General features: G+C 44.2%; 1 protein-coding gene across 3 annotated transcripts in view; it reads left to right on the plus strand.

Moving 5' to 3' along the window:
- Positions 1-2: 2 nt before the first annotated feature.
- Positions 3-17,568, plus strand: part of Cfap53 (cilia and flagella associated protein 53) — a 76,885-nt gene continuing 59,319 nt past the window's right edge. The window contains exons 1-4 of one of the 3 annotated variants that reach the window (NR_029424.1): positions 3-169; positions 1,444-1,675; positions 16,015-16,244; positions 17,048-17,221. Coding sequence is in view for 2 of the 3 variants with exons in the window: in NM_028948.2 (NP_083224.2) it covers positions 101-169; positions 16,015-16,244; positions 17,048-17,221 (473 nt within the window). In the remaining variant the exon portion in view is untranslated. Of the gene's footprint in view, positions 170-1,443; positions 1,676-7,500; positions 12,055-16,014; positions 16,245-17,047; positions 17,222-17,568 lie in introns of those variants that run through there. The other 2 variants (NM_028948.2, XM_011247012.2) reach the window with 2 other exon arrangements.

Consider the following 17,568-nt stretch of genomic DNA (forward strand, 5'->3'; position numbering starts at 1 on the left):
GCGGGGTGACGCACCATGGCAACCAGCACTCTGCGTCTGGGAAGTAAACTCCACCGTGCTTTCTAGTTTCCTGTCGCCACCATCCCAAAGAGACTTGAAGATGTACAGCCAGCAGTTTGGCACTGTTCCAAGGGAATTTAAGGGCCCCACTCCCAAAGCGGTGATCATAGTAAGTAAGGATGTGTGTGCAGGGAAACTCGGGGCTTTTCTGTCTCCTGGTCGAGCCCGACCTGGCTGGGTTCCTCCACCTGGGACACACCTGAGATGCAGCGGGGGTTTTTTGTTGTTCATCTGTCTACCATTACACCCGCACCCTTTCCCCCCAACTTCCAGCTATAATCACCACTTGGGACCTTGGTGTTTTTGTTTTTGATTCAATATTCCTCAAATGAGATCTGACTCCTTGCTATGAGCTGTGGGTGTGGGAGTATTTTGGAAGGGCACTGGGCCAGGAGGCAGTTTCCAGATCTATACTGCCTATGGTTCAACAGTATGACGTTGAATTGGTCGTGTAACCCTAAGAGTCTATGGAAAGAGAATTGGGCTTTGAATGCTCTGTGTGATAATAGAACGCTCCTTATGCCGCCTAAATGAATAACTGGTGTTGAACAAAAGTGGCCCCTCCAGACTGGAAATAAGCCAGTTGCCTCCTACGGTGGCCTGATAATGGTAGCCCATAAGAAAATAATTTGATACATTTTGATAACAATCCAGGCACTCCTCATCCATGCATATGGGTTCCTTTATTTCTGCAGAAACTGATTTCTACAAGCCAGAAGCGTTACCATGTGTAATCAGAGTTATGGCAGGAACTCTACCGGATGTATAGCCCAATAGAATATATAGGAGTAAATTCAGGGGCCCTGGGAGTCTCCCCCTTCATTAAAAATGCCATTCACGTGCTGCTTATTTCCGCCTAAATAAGCTATTCAAGGGAGATAATAGGTGTGTTGGCCACGTGAGGAAGACGAATTCGGGCTAATCAAGAATACAGTTATATTGCAGTCTGTAGTACACATGCCACACTTCAGTCAGCTTACAGACCTCCCTCTTCTTTAGGTCTAAGAACTATAGAATCTGGGCCTGGAAAAAGGTAGTCTGGAAGCTGCTATGGGCTGTGAGGTCACAAGATGACTTCGTGAGGGACAGAAACAGAACACTTTAGGACCATGTATCTTCATGCAGTGCTCAGGATCCAGGCCATTTGCTGGTGACCATTATTTATGTTCATAACCAACACGGAACAGGAAAAAGACATACTGCCAAAGCCTAGGCAGGCCGACTGCACACTGTGTTCTCACAGCAAAAGTAGGAGGCAAAAGAAGCCACCCATGGCTCTCCTCAGGTGTCGTAAGTGCCAAGTCACAGGACTTCTTCCTTAGGAGAAAGCAATACAAATTGATGTGAGCAGCCACCGGCACGGTTCTTTTTCTCATTTGACAGATGAGAAACCCCAGACTTGGAGCTGAGATAACTTGTTCAGCACAGTGATGACGGAGTATAGGCCATTGTTCTTTAAAAGAGGAACTTGCTATGCTGCAGTAGCAAAGTCTCTCCTTGCTCTTCACAAATCCCAGCGTCTGTGCCCATGATTGTAGTTACCTGCTTAGTAGTTACACCTGGCTTTGACCTCTGGCTATGTTGTTGAAATTGCTCGGAGTCACATATTGAAAAGGTAATATTCCGGATATATTGGATTAACAAAATATATGATCAAAATTAATGTCTTACTTTCACTTAACTAACGCAGTCACTAGAAAAACTTCAATAATGTATCTATGTTGTATTATATTTCTATTAGACTGTGTGAATTTTGGTCAGTAACAAGCCTGTTTCTAGTTTTACTGAGACTTACTGCTGAATAACCTCACCCTTTCTAGCTCTTTCTGAACTCTGGCTGGCTGATCAACTCAACTGTCCCAGCCCAAACTCCTCTCCAACCTCCTCCTGAATTGCTCTGCTTAGCTTCATACTAACTTTGGCAATATCTTCTAATTTTCTGATTCCTTCTCATTTTCTGGCTTGTTTTGTCTTCACCTGGGTCTAGCTTGTTCTCTCTCTGCAGCCTCTTTCTGTGAAACTCTCCTTGTAAAACAGCCTCCTCCTCCTCTCTCACTGGACTGCTCTCTCTTAAGTAGCTTCCCTTTCGTCTTCTGCTCATGAGAGTCGGGCATATCCTATTCTGTCAAATCTTTCTCTGAGTTGTCACTTTGCCGCTCGATTAAACACCACTTTCAAACTTAGGTGCTTCCTTGTACAGACTAACTTTACCTTCGTTATTTGGAGTTAAAGGTGTGTACTAAGGGTGTGGCTTTATTCCATCCAGAGGAATTAAAGATGGGTTTTCAGGGATGAGCTGCACCACAGCTAGAAACAGGATTTTCCAGTAAACAACACAATCTCAGGGTTCACAGTGTGACCATCTATGCAGTAACAGGTAGAGGCTCAGTTAAAGAGAGAGTTTGAAGTCAGCCTGAGCTACATGACATCATGTCTCTGTACCGCAAGCCTTATAGGGCTCCTAGGTCTGGCTACCACCAGTGCTGTTTCTCATCAATACTTACCCTTGTTCCTCTAAAAAGAGTCAAGGTGTACTCATATCTTAATTCCTCTCCTCACAACTGGTGATAGTTTCGTCTAGCTGGCCTGTGTGCTTCGTGTTTTCAGCTTGCACGACTACCAGAACCCTGAGTTCTTCTTGTGTCTCCTGCCCAAATGACCCTCTTCTACTTCACTATCATAGAATCTGCACTCATAAAATACCAGGAATGTTAGACAATAGTAGTTTAATTAAATGACTCTAGACTCAAAATGATTTTGCTGTGGGTTGAGTCTCCTAATACACTTCCCACTCTCATCTTGGGTCTGCCTTCCATTTCATCCTGTTAGCTGCATCTAGGTGCCTCTTTGTGTGCACCAAGCCCTGAAACCCTCCATCAGTTTATCTTTGAATGCTGTGCCCCCCCATCCCGAATGATTACTACAGATAACCAATGGTTACCAGACACTGGGATATCTGGTAATTCTGACACCAACGTTCTAAATGTAATTCATCAGAATGAATCTACCTTGTGCCTTAAGGACTTGTTACTATGAATTAACACCAACATACCACAACTTAACCAAGGATGACTGGGTAAAACAGGAAGCTCAAGACTGTTGGTTTTGTGGTGGCGCCAGGATGCACAGACACTGAGTCATTAAGGCCACCCAGAAACACTTGCCCACTCATTCATAGGGAGAGGCTAATTGTGGAAGGATGCTAGGAATCCAAAAATGATAAAGATACAGTCGATGAGATTTCATTTAGTGCGTTGATATATTTTCAAAATGTACATGCATACCCTTCCAGCTGTTTTGCCCAGGCCCTGCAGATCAGCAGAGACCACCAGGTGTTCAACTTGTATATCAAAGCAAAGAGCCTTTATTCAAGCTGGAGTTCGGACCTCTCCAATCTCTCCTATGCAGTCGATGGGTGTGGAAGGCCCCGTGTCAGTAAAGCCTTGTCTATTTATTACAATTTCAGCAGGGTAAGAGGCTTTCCAATTTGGTAGTTACATGATTGGTTGACATTTGAAGGTTACACCTTGGTGCATTTCTGTTGGCTAGTAATGATTTCAATTTGGGATGAACACTAGCGGCTTGCTTACGCAATCTATTTTGAGACATAGAATGGAATATTAGGTACGTTACCCCTAAGAGCTGATCGGCTGTTCCTAGTGGTAGAGTAGCTGTTTGTTAGAGGAGTTGTGGCAGTTGCTAGGTGTGTCATGGTTCCTGGAACAAGTTGTGTGTGTGTGTGTGTTTTCCTTCTCGTAACTGAGTTCACACTAAGGACTAGCTTAACATAAGATGGAGTCTGAATGTTAGGCTGGGCCCTTTACAACTTTTATTTTTTGAGTGGCCATTGAGTGGCAAACAATACATATAAAGAAACGGAAATTGTTGAGGTCTTGGAATCACTGCACAAACCGCTCAGGCACCAATCTCAGTCAAACAGGGCTGGTTTATTGAAAGCGCATGCCAAGACTGGTTGATCAGGGAGGCAGCATAGACTCAGGAACTAGAATGTTCCTCAGGGCCAGTTTATAAAGGCAAAAAACAGGTACAGGAAGGACTGCCTGGAGGTCATCTCTGACTCAAGCCAGCTAGACAGAATAGTTCTAACTGATGTTTATTCTGATTGATCCTAAGTGGATTTTATGGTTGTGGAATTTCTTAAGATTAATAAAGCTCAGAACCTACAAAACATAACGGAGTGGTCAGCATGATCCTGCTCTGAATCAAGTTATTTTTCTGCACCAATAACAATATAAAACTGAGATATCAAATCTTTTAAATTCAGACTCCATTTTAGAGACCCTGACCTAAGTTTGAATTTAGGTAAACTAACAGGCTGGTACCTAGCATTAGTTTCCAAGTCTCCCCGCTCCCCAGCCCCAAAACTGTAGCCTAGCTCCAGTCTCTAGGCTAATCCCCAACAAGACCAGCGTCTCCAGGTTGCACCCTGAACAAACCTGTACCCCCAGGTTACAAGCTGATCTCTTGCCTGACAACCACCAATGCAGAGGGGAGCAGAAATTAAGTTTATGATATGACTCCCAGCACCAGCCGATTATGTTAAAGGCCACAGTAGCTCTCCAATTAGATGTACTCCCTGCTTGCTGCTTACTATAAAGCCTTGCCCTGATAGACATTCAGGGCTCCCTGACCACCAAAACCATCCCTCGAGAGGGTGGTATGTTGGGGGTGGGGGCGAGCTAGCTCAAATAGAATAAAGACTCTACTGTGAGTTACATCAGATTGACTCCCATCTGTGTTTTTGGGGATCACTAACATTTCCCTGGCAGTACAAAATGACTGGCAAACATGGAACAAAATGCCTACAGCTATACTGGGGGAGCAGGCTTCAACAGGTCTGTGAAGGGCCCAGCTTAACATTATAAACTCAATTTTGCTTTCAGATCCATTTTGTGATTAGCTTGCCCCCTGAGTGAACTCAGCTACTGGAAAACCCCCAACTTTTTCTAAGAACCATGTTGCCCTGGCAACCATCATAATTCCCCTGAGCAAATAGCCACTCTACCTCTAGCATCAACCAATCAGTACCTAATGTCTTAAAGTAGATTGATTAAGCTAGTGACCATTGTTCATACCAAGCCAAAATCATTACTAGCCAATAGAAGTGTGCCAAGAAAATGTCAACCAATCATATAACTGCCAAGTTGGAAAGTCCCTCAGCCTGGTATAGCAACCATGATAAATGGGCAAGGCTTGTACCAGCACAGCACCTTCCACACTTTCCACTGTGCTGGAGAGCTGGGAAGGTCCAAGCCCAAGCTTGAATAAAGACTCTCTGCTTTTGCATCTGAGTTGGACTCCTAGTGGGCCCTGGTGGTCTGTGGGAACCTCGTGATCTGGGCATAACAGACTGTCTTTTTGAAACACTTTGGTCGTGGCACTCGTGTCTCTGGTTGATCAAATCATTTCTAGAATCCTGCCTTTCAAGTTTGTTTGCTTATTTATAGTAGTTCTTTGAGTGTTTCCAGTTTCTTTCCTGTTTTGCTTGTAGTCACTGTTATAGGATATTTGATCACACTGTGAACCCCAGGATTGTGTTATTTATCAGAAAGAAAAAAAAAAACCAAACCTGTTTCTAGTTGTGGTCTGGTTCACTTTAGCACACACTTTTAATCCCTCTGGCTAGAATAAAGACACACCCTTACTATATACCTTTACTCGCAAACAGCAAAGGTAAAGTTAGTTTTTTTTAAACCACCCATGTTTGAAAGTGATTTCTTCTTTCTTTCTTTCTTTCTTTCTTTCTTTCTTTCTTTCTTTCTCTCTCTCTCTCTCTCTCTCTCTCTCTCTCTCTTCTTCCTTCCTTCCTTCCTTCCTTCCTTCCTTCCTTCCTTCCTTTCTTCCTTTCTTCCTTTCTTTCTTGACAGGGTTTCTCTCTATACCCCTGGCTGTCCTGGAACTCACTTTGTAGACCAGGTTGGCCTTGAACTCAGAAATCTACCTGCCTCTGCCTCCCAAGTGCCGGGACTAAAGGCATGTGCCACCAACACCGGGCCCTGAAAGTGATTTCTAATGGAGTAGCAGACAAAGTGGTGAATCAGAGAAAGATTTGACAGAATAGGATCTGTCCAACTCTCATAAGAAGAGAGAGGAAGGGGAAGCTAGTTAAGAGAGAGCAGTACAGATAAAGGGAGGCAGTTTCACTGAGATAGATATAGATACGGGTTGCAAGGAGAGAACAAGCTAGGCACACGTAAAGACGAGCCAGAGAATGAGAGGCCAAAAGATTAGCACAGATGACCAAAGTTAGTATGGGGCCAAGCAAAGCAATTCAGTCAGGAGATGGGAAAGAAGTCAGATTGAATCAGCTAGCCTGGAGAGCAGTTTGAACCAGAACAGCTAAGTTGAACCAGCCAGCCAGAGTTCAGAAAAAAAACAAGAAAGGATGAGTGTGGGCCGGGCGTGGTAGGGCACGTCTTTAATCACAGCACCCGGGAGGCAGAGGCAGGTGGATTTCTGAGTTCGAGGCCAGCCTGGTCTACAAAGTGAGTTCCAGGACAGCTAGGGCTACACAGAGAAACCCTGTCTTGAAAAACAAATAGAAAGAAAGAGAGAGAGAGAGAGAGAGAGAGAGAGAGAGAGAGAGAGAGAGAAAGGATGAGTGTAACTTTAATGTTTTCAACCTTATTTGTAATGATAATTCTTAAATGCTTTAAACTTCCTTGTAGCTCACCACCCACCAGAGGTAATAGGAAAGAAAGGATATGGGGGAAGTGGACCTGTTTAAAAGGTTCTTTGGATCAGCTCCTATCTGTGTCGTCTGGAAATCAGCAGTTCAGTTCATAGGTTAGTAGGCAGCAGGTAGCTCAATTCACTCACAAACACCTCACATATACACCAGCAGTCCAGTTAGATAGAGTTGGATCAACAAAGTTGCAAAATCCACAAGCATCGTACAGCTAGCTGTACCAGCAAGCCAAGCTCAGTCTCCATCACTTCATCTCTTCTTCATCTCTTCACTCTGTCACGTCCTATTTATTCTTACCCCAGCATGTTTCTCGCCTCAGCATGGGTCTTGTCTCAGCATATGTATCCAATCAGCCCAAGTCCTTGGAAGAATCAACAAACTGCAGTAATCTACCAGAAGTTTTTTTGTGTGTGATTCTCTCTATGGAGTCCTGATAAATGCAGCTCAACTATGCAATGTAAGGTGGATGCATATCATTAGCAAAGAATCTTTCATCACATGTCCTTTCACTTGTTTGCTTTAGCAAAACATCCTCTCCCATGTCTACTTCAGTGAAATGTCCCTTCACGAGTCTGCCTTAGCCTTTCACCCGTGTCCACTTTAACAAAATGCTCCAGCAAAACACCATCCAACCAACTTTCCAAAGAGTCCTTAAGTTTCCACTTTAAGTGAGCTTATTCAGCAGCGTAAGTCTTAGAGACTGAAAACATTCTAGGCATAGATAAAATTGTATGAAGGCTAGAAGCTTCCAGGACTAGGCCTAGATTAGCAGACAGAGGCAGCAAACCTTGGAGATGACAGTTACCTCTGGCAAATAGACGTTATATTAACAATTTACCCCAACTCTTTCCAATATCCACTCCTTATTCCATACTTACCTAACTTGAATCCTTTTTCTTTTTTAGCCATGATAGACCAATTTGTGCTGCCCCAAGATTCTTGGATGTGTAATCTACCTATGAATGTGGTCAGCTTACCAGGGGATATACTCTTAGAGAAAACTCTCTTTCTCTCCCAACAGCTAACAGTTGTTGCCTTTTTTTTTTTCTTTTTTCTTCTGATAGTGATGGGATTGTGTGACCACCTTCCCTCTCCAGGCTGGAATTTGGTCTGTCTTGGGCATGCACAGGCTGTGTGCATGCAGTTGCAATTACCCTGAGCTCATGTGTGCAGCTGTCCTCCTGTGCCTAGATGTTTTCTTGTCATCTACTACCTCTTTCTGTTCTCTGAGCCTTGGAAGTAGGGGCGGGACTCAGGATACAGTATATGTTTTCTTTTGGGTTGAGCATTCTGTAGTCTATTATTCTTCCTATGATATAACTTGCCATGTTATACCCAGGCCACCCCTACTCCAACTGGCTGGCCCTCATGGCCATGTCCTCACAATCCACCTACCTCGTGGTGTCTTCCACTTATTTTTTTCCCCTCTCCCTTCTCCTCCCCGCATAGTCTCTGCCTCAGACTCCAAGTCCTGAAACTGAAACCCTACCCACTTCTCTTTTGCCCAGATACAGGCTGTAGGCATAATAACTTTGGCCAGTTGTTGTGGGTGTCTATGTTAATCGCCATTTAACAATAGAAAGAAAATAGAAGCTTCTGATGAAATTTGAGTGATGTATTGGCCTGGTGGATGCAGAAAGGGATGCAAAAAAGGTGTTCAAAATTTAACTTTAATAATTATATCTACTTTTAGCCGAAGGACTTTAAAAAATAAAAAGGTGATCTATAACTCAAGATTTGACTTATTTTTTTTATGATGGTGCAAAATGGAAAAGTAACTTTTATTTCCCTGATGTAATTGTCATCTCAGAGGCTTAATAAACTCATCTGTAAGACCCCCTTTCGGGGACCCCCACTCTAGTCTTAGGAGAGAGAGAGCACCCAAAGAAACATGAGAATCCTTCTTGCTGTAAACACATGAGGCAGTTTAATGGTGGAGCTCTGGGTCGAAATGTATCTCACACAGGAGACAGTGGATTTGACCCCAAGGCTTGAAAGCTAGGGGTTTTTATGGGGTAAAGGGCTTAGGGGTGGGTTCATCATAGAGACACACTATTGGCTTATTCAAACATCAGCAGAAAAATTACATGTACGTGCAGATCAAGGTGCCATCAGCAAAAGAAAGAATACATGCAGGAGTTCTGTGAGTTGGATGTTTATCAATGCTAGCAGAATATCGGATCAATTTGACTCAGTTCAGATAGCCCTGTTATGTCCTTACATTCCTCTTTATCTTTATGGTCAAGCTGTTCCCAGGAATGCTTTTACTACAGGGCATGCCCGGGTTTGTTTTTCTTTATTTTCAGCCCCAGGCAGCCTCTAGGCTCACAAACAACCAGCAATTTCTGAGTACTTTATATGACTTACAGGTCTTGAAATTTCATCTTTCTTTCATTCCCCTCTTCTTTTACTGAATAATTCTAATCTTAGAATTTTAGAAGTCTATAACAAAAACAGAATAAGAAGAATAAGAGTAAGACTGAATCAAGAGGGAGTATTTTCAGTTTTAAATAGGGCAAGGGGAAGGAGCACCAAGTCTGTGCCAGTCTCCATGGTTAATTTTGTCAAGGTCTCTTTTAGAGTTCTATTCATTCTTTCTATCTGTCCTGAGCTCTGAGGTCTATACACACAATGTAATTTTCATTTGACCTCTAAATACTTGGCCATGCCCTGACTTACCTGGGCAACAAAGGTAGGTCCATTAACCACATCTTTTAATTTCTTGGCCCCCAAGTGGGTCAAGTAATATAAGTTGGTAACATATTTGTGTCTTTCTTCCCATGGGAGGACTAGTTTTCTTTCTTCTGTTTCTACTATTCTATACAGGGTTTCTTTTACCAGTCTTAATCTGTCCATAACTTGATAGTCTTCAGACTGTCAAGATCATTGCTCTTTGGGATGCCTGTTTGGCAGTTAGATCTGCCATCTGATTCTATTTAGCCACAGCATCTTAGGTCTTTCTCTGCAGATGTCAACAGCTCTCTTTGTCCGTATATTGCTCCATACAGTGGCAAAAGCATACCTGCTGTCAGTGTAGACTTCTCTTTTGTCATTTATAGAGCTTATATCAAAGTCACAAGTTCATCTTTCTGGGCCGACATCCCTTCAGGGAGGCTGCTGACCTAGATCTCTTGCTTTCTGTCTACCACTGCACTGCTGTCCCCACCTTCCGCTTACCTTCAACAGCGAGGCTACTGCCATCCGTGTACCAGCTCAAACTCTCAGGCCAAGGCTGATCTGATTCTTCAGATCATTTTGAGTATCAGTTTCTTCTGCCAGAATGTCAGCGCAATGATGAGTAGGTGAAGTCTCAGGCAGTAGGGTAGCGATATTGAGGACAGCAGGGGGAGCAAAGGTCACTTGTTCAGTCAACAAAAAGCTCTGATAATATGTCCATCGGTCAGGGGAACGGTTGGATAATATTTTCAAGAGCATTAGTCAGCCATCGGTCAGGGGGCCTGACAGACCACACTTTCTAGGTCATGCGCCAAGTTTTGTCCCAGAGTCAATTTATCTGTGTTCTTGACCAGAAGCCACTATGTGCAGACAAGCAGGCCATCCTACAGCCACCAGGTCTAATTTCGTACAAGTATGTCACAGGTCTTTTCCAGGGCCCCAATCTCTGAGTAAGAACCTCTTTGGCAATACCTTTGTTCTCAGTCACATCTAGGAGGCCCAAAGCTGGGGCCGACATTAGGGCAGTCTTAATGGCATCCAAGGCCTGTTGTTCTTTATTTCTCTATATGAAGGGCTGTTTATCTCTTTAATTCAACAAAACCTGGAATCCACAATCTGCAAAAGCCCGCAGTGCCTAGGAGCTTTTCTAATTTGTTTTGAACTGGTCCGTGGAGGAATATGAAACACAGTCTCTTTTCTAGCTGCTTCGACAGGCAGGCCACTGACCTCTTCCAAGGACTCAGCTTCTGTGTTAGCACCCCTTTTGCTATCCCTTTACTTTTAGCCACAAACAGGTGAAGGGTTTGGTCATGAGGGGGGCTCCTCTTCTTTTTGTTGGGGCAGTCTCTCACCCAGTGCCCATTTTCTTTACAGTAAACACATTGATCTTTAGCCAAAAGCTTTCTGTAGTTGCCAGGTACTATTTTCTTGTTCTTTTTAATTCCCTGGCTCCCTGTTCCTTACAGATCATTCCTAAGTGCTAGCATTATCAGCATGTGCCACTTTGCTGGGTTCTAGTCTGCCTCACTGCACATCTCTGATTCTGACTCTGGTCTCTGTCTTTGTCAGCCTCATGTTTCCTCAACTCTTCCTCTTGCCTGTCTCTTACTTACTGGTTCTTCCTCTAAATATTTCTCATTCAGAGTATTTCTCTCATCTCAGACCTCTCTAATCTCTTTCATCTCTATTTTCACTTCTCCTCACTGTTAACCTCCCTATTTGCCACTGTCGTCCATCTCTCCTGAGTCTGCTGAAGCTTTGCTCTTAGCTCTTCTTTGCAGACCTCTATCCTTCTTTTGTTTCTCCTCCTCTGCACTTTCTTATCGGCTTACTCTATCCTTTTCCTAACTTCTGTAACTTCCTGTTACCTTGGTCAGATTGTAGGGACACTTTCTAGTCCCACAGATACAAGAACCCTATCAGAGTCTGGCAGTTAGACTTGCAGGTGCTCCTTACCTGGGTGGGCAGATGTCTCTCTCACTGGTTAACAACTTAGGGTGGGGCCACCCTAGAAGAGAAAACACTCTCTTCTAGGAGGGCAGAGAAGGGAGCGCAGCTCTCACAGCTGCCTGTACCAGGCCACTGATATCTTAAAGTGAAAGCACTTTTTCTGTTAACAAGAGGCACTCTGGTCAAAGCCTGAAGACAGGCAGGTGGGATATAGGGGAAAGAGGAACTTAATTAATGAGAAGCAGCCAGGGAACTTGCAGCATGGGCTCTTGAGAGCAGGAGGAACTAGCAGGCCCCTGGGGGGGGGGGGGGGGGGGGCCAGACACTCGGGGAGGAGGGGAAAAGCAGTGGAGTGGTGACTCTAGTTGACCCCTCCCCAGCTGCCATCACAGCCGCTCTAGGGAGCCAGGCGGGGCTGGCGTGGGGCCCCGCCCCTCTTTCTTTCTTTTCTCACCTGTCCTGCAGGCGGCAAAGTGCGTGGAGGTGGTGGGCATCCCGGGGAAACCTCCGCATCAGTGTTTCCCCCTGGGCCGCGGTGCCTCGCCTTGGCCGGCACCTGCACTTGCCATCAGCGTCTCGTGACTCGCACGCAGGGCACAGCTGGCTTCTGCCACCTCAGCACCTGCAGAACCCAGAAGTGAAGAGCAGACGACCAGAAGGTTTGTGCGCTGTTCTACACCAAGCTCTAGTCGCGCACTGCTGCACCAAGACCCTAGCTGTACACCACCACCAAAGCCGGAAGTCCTCAGTCCAGCCTTGTGGCTGCTTCCCAGAGGGACACACACGGGGGTGGGGGGTGGGGGGTGAGGGGGTGGGGTGGGGGGGGTGGGGTGGGGTGGGGTGGGGGGGAGCAGGCCCATCAGCGGGAAAACAGCGCTGAGTTGTTTTTCTTAACTATCACTGACAAATTCTGTCCTAACGTCAGTCCAAGTCCACAGTCAGAGACAAAGGGTTGACACAGTCTGTCCCATGATGAAAACTACAAACAAGACAGCAACAGAGAAAAAAGACGCCAGTATATCTAAGCACACTTGTTCCTCACTCTGCCAGATGACAGTCAGACCTTTTTGACTGTCCCTCACCCTGAGTACTTTTTCCAGGGTCACCCTTGGAACGTCTTCCAGGGGTCGCAGCTTGCGGGGCCTTTGGATGTCTTCCTCCTGCAACCACTGGGTCCTCATGGTCCACAGTGGCAGCTGCCAGAATACAGAATACCAGAAGTGGGAACCCAGGTGGGACTCGAACCCACAATCCCAGAACTGAAAAACCAAGACACAAGGTGGGATTCGAACCCACAATCTCAGAACTGAAAAACCAAGACACAAATTCAGTGGTGCCACACTTACACAACAGACAACATGCAAGATTCACACAAACAAACATACCTCCAAGGGGTATTCTCGGGTTTCTGCGTGCCCCCAGATTCAGGACGAGCTCCCAAAATGTAAGACCCCCTTTCGGGGACCCCCACCTAGTCTCAGGAGAGAGAGAACACCCAAAGAAACATGAGAATCCTTCTTGTTGTAAACACATGAGACAGTTTAATGGTGGAGCTCCAGGTTGAAACGTATCTCACGCAGGAGACAGTGGATTTGACCCGGAGGCTCGAAAGCTAGGGGTTTTTATGGGGTAAAGGGCTTAGGGGTGGGGGGGGGGGAATTCAGCATAGAGACACACTATTGGCTTATTCAAACATCAGCAGAAAAATTACATGTACGTGCAGATCAAGGTGCCATCAGCAAAAGAAAGAATATGTGCAGGAGTTCTATGAGTTGGATGTTTATCAATGCTAGCAGAGTATCTGATCAATTTGATTCAGTTCAGATAGCCCTGTTATGTCCTCACATTCCTCTTTATCTTTATGGTCAAGCTGTTCCCAGGAATGCTTTTACTATGGGGCATGCCCAGGTTTGTTTTACTTTATTCTCAGCCCCAGGCAGCCTCTAGGCTCACAAACAACCAACAATTTCTGAGTACTTTATATGACTTACAGATCTTGAAATTTCATCTTTCTTTCACACCCTTTCTAGTTTTTTTTTTAAACTCTGGCCATCTAGTTCAGCTCAGCTGTTCTGGCTCAAACTCCTCTCCAAACTGACTGATTCAATATGGCTCTTCTTGGCCTTAAACTAACTCTGGCAATTTGTTTTAATCTTCTGGCTCATTCTAATTGTCTGACTTCAACTGCCTCTGCTGTCCTACACTGAACTGCAACTCTACTGCACTGCAGTCACTGCACTGACACCCAGCTGACTGACTCTCTCACTGAACTGCTCTTAAATAGCTTTCCTGTGCTGTTTTCATCAGAGTTGGGCATATTCTATCTCCGACTCATTATGTCAGATCTTTCTCTGATTCATCACTTTGACTACCCCTCCATTAGAAGTCATTTTTCAAACATCCTTGCTTCTTTCTAGAAACTAATTTTACCTTAAAGGTATGTACTAAGTATGTGTATGTATTCCAGCTAGAGGGATTAAAGGTGTGTAAATGTTTGTATTCCAGCTGGAACACACAGGCCTAGGTCTTTGTATATGATCTCTTGTCAGAGCAGCTAGTTCACTTGATTAATATTCCTCTACAGCAAAAATGGTATGAGTTCATAGGTTGTACTTTAAAATGGGAATTTGAGCCTGCCAGGGGTGGCACATGTCTGCCTGGTCTACAGAGTGAGTTCCAGGACAACCAGAGCTATACAGAGAAACCCTGTCTTGAAAAACCTAAATAAATAAATACAATAAAACAAACAAACAAACAAACAAAACCCCAGGTATTTGGAGTTTTTCCTAGACTAGTGATATATATAAAGGTTACTCTCAAGGTCTTGGGCAGGACATTGAAATGAAGTTTAGGACTGGAAAGATGGCTCAGTGGTTAAGAGCACTGACTGCTTTTCCAAAGGACCTGAGTTCAATTCCCAGCAACCACATGGTGGCTTACAACCATCTGTAATGGGATCCTATGCCCTCTTCTGGTGTGTCTGAAAATAGCTACAATGTACTCATATAAATAAAATAAATCTTTAAGAAAAGAAGGCAAGAAATGAAGTTTATGCCAGGCTCAGGAGAGATCATGAGTAACATGGCTGAATAACAGATACTCTACAGTATGTCTTATGTTTGGTAGATTATGTGTATTAAACACATTTTTACTAACATTATCTCCTGTTAATGCTAGGTTAATCCCATCAAAACCCAAACACTTTCTGTACTTGAGACTGAGTTGATAAATATCAAACTCAGAGACTCAAACAAGTTAGTCCTCATATTCTTAAGTTGGATTTGGCTCTAACTGCAGAGTATGTATGTGCATGCATGTGCGTGTGTGTGTATGCATGTGTGTGTGTGTGTATGCATGTGTGTGTGTGTGTGTGTGTGTGTGTATGGGTTTCTTGCGTGCACCGGACTGGCCAGCAGTAACGACGCTGCAACAGGATCCTTCTGCACACGTTTATTGGGAGAGCTTGATTGCAGAGGCTAAGAGACCCCTAGCCCAGAACTGGTGCTGCTTATATAGGCCTAGGAGAGGCGTGTCTCACACCCGGATTGGTTATGCAGTAAGCCTCATTTGCATGTTCCTCATCTGATTGGCTACTCTCTCTTTGTACCTCACAGAGCCTCATTATCATACCTCATTTGCATGTCTCACATCTGATTGGTTATATTCCCAAAGCCTCATTATCATGCCCGGGCCAGGCAGTGTCTTTGCAAAAAACTTTACTGCATATGTACACATTGGTTCTTTGTCCAAACTTATGCGTGGTGGCCAGCAGTAGTCAGTGCCACTCTGCAAAGGCGCATGTGGCTTCCCACATGGGTTTGTGTGTGTGTGTGTATATATATATATATATATATATATATGCATATGTAGAATCCAAAATAAATGCAAGACCACCCAGCCCCTTCCCCCTCTGAAAGGACTTTCCAAACTGGCGGTCAAAATGACTAAGTCTATAGCTGCCAAAACAAGATGAGCTGTTCGCAGAAAAATAATCAAAACAATATTAGCAGTTCCCAGAAAAATTCCCCTAACCCACTCCACACTGAATTCTGAGAAAAACCACAAACTGTCCTGACCTTGTCACTAGAATTCCCTGTGACGTTAATAGCTGTGACGTTAATAGCTGACTCATAAGTTCAAAATTTACTGCTGCTTTGCTGACCAATCATAATAACCAACCAGGAAAGCAGGCGAAGTGAGCCACTAGGCCAAAGGTAGTCACACTATGCAAACCAATCAATGCCTGAAAAGGTTACTTGCTACACCAATGAGAAGAAGCCAGTTAGCCCTGTTGCCTAAATCTGCCCCTTAAAAGGTATAAAAATTGTGTTCTTTGTTTGTTCTGGGTCTCTCCTCTTCCCTGCGTTCTGAGGGGGGTTCCCCAGTGCATTGGATCAATAAAAAACCTCTTGTGGTTTGCAATGATGGTGGTCTCTGTGGTCTTTGTGAGTGAGGATCTTTTGGTGGACTCCAACACATATATATGTATATATGTGTATATGCGTATATGCATATATGTGTATATATGTATATATGTATATACACATATAATATTTTCTATAGATGGTCAGCCTCTTAATTTTTACTTATTGTAAATGACAGCTGTTCTTTATTTTCAGAGAGCCAAGCCTCCCAAAGCTCAGAGAGCTGAGCAACATCTAAAAAGAATCCAGCGCAGCTACCACAAGTACCACACTACTTTGGCTTCCATCAAGTCAAATGAGGAGAATCGCCTGAAATGTGACTGGATCCAGCGCAATAACCACAAGACCTTTGACAGTCTTGTGCAAGCGAGAGTCCAGGATGCCATGCAAGGCTTTGTCATCAATACTGAAGAGAGACGCAATAAGTAAGGCTCACATACCTGGTGGTGCAGGAGTTGAAGCTCTCACTTTGTGTTCCCGTTGATTTCTGAGCATCAACCTCAGGGCCTTTCCTATGTTATGCAAGGTCTCTAACATTTTCCTATGTCATGAGCTCACAAAACCACAATGGTTAATGTTGTGCATTAAAAAAACAAAAAACAAAAAACAAAAAACAAAAAAAACCCTAAGTCAAATAAAGGTCATGGCTCAGTTTTTCATATTCTTATTTTATGGAGAACCACAGTGATTTTTAAAAACACTTTTTTAATCTTTTTTATCAGAGGGAGTATCATTGTGCATGTGGAAGTCAGAGGACAATTTTCGGGGGTTGTTTCTCCCTTTCTACTATGTGGTTCCTAGGATCAAACTTAGGCCATCAGACTGTTTTTCTATTCTTTCAGAGTGGGTTCTGGGGAATGAAATCTGTGCCCACAAGAAAAGTTTTTTTTTTGTTTTGTTTTGTTTTGTTTTGTTCTTTCCAGATAGGGTTTCTCTGTGTAGCCTTGGCTGTCCTAGAACTCACTGTGTAGACAAGGATGGCCTTGAACTCAAAAATCTGCCTGGCTCTGCCTCCCAAATGCTGGGTCTAAAGGCGTGTGCCACCACTGCCTGGCAAGGGGAGCTCTTTACTGACTTGTTTCTTCAACCTCATAGTGAGCGGCCTTTCATTTCTTAAAACATGATTAGACACTAATTCAGAAACTAAGTAGACCAAAACTCAGTTTGAATGATAATTTTGATTAATCAATCACCTAATTGGTTTTGTTTTTGTTTTTGTTTGTTTCAGGCTACGTGAACTTTTGGCATCAGAAGAAAACGAGTATTTTTCTGAAATGCAATTGAAAGGAGAAACCATTGAAGAGAAAAAAGACAAAATGAGAGAGAGAACCAAGTTATTAAGAGAGAAGAAGGAAAAGGAGAGGCAGGAGTTTGTAGCTGAAAAGTTAGACCAGCAGTTCAGGTAATGATCTGGAAGAGGACACAAGCAGCAGATGAACCTGGGCTTGTGATGTAGAATATGACGGAGAGAACAACAAAACAGCCTTGGTTAGTCCAGGAAGGGAACCAGACACATGGCTCCCTTCAGGAATGGCAGTCATTAGGAGAAAGAGCCTCAAGACCATGACGGATATCCTTCAGGTGGGAGGGACAACATTAGACAGAAAATGGTACAGTGTGGAGGAGTACAAATGGGGCCCTAAAGGAGATGGGTGAGAGGAAGGAGAGGAAGGCGGGTGAGAGGAAGGAGAGGAAGGTGGGGGAGAGGAAGGAGAGGGGGAGAGAAAGGAGGGGGAGGGGAAGGAAAGG

The sequence above is a fragment of the Mus musculus genome, chromosome 18, assembly GCF_000001635.26.
Source record: "Mus musculus strain C57BL/6J chromosome 18, GRCm38.p6 C57BL/6J".
Taxonomy (NCBI): Eukaryota; Metazoa; Chordata; class Mammalia; order Rodentia; family Muridae; genus Mus; species Mus musculus.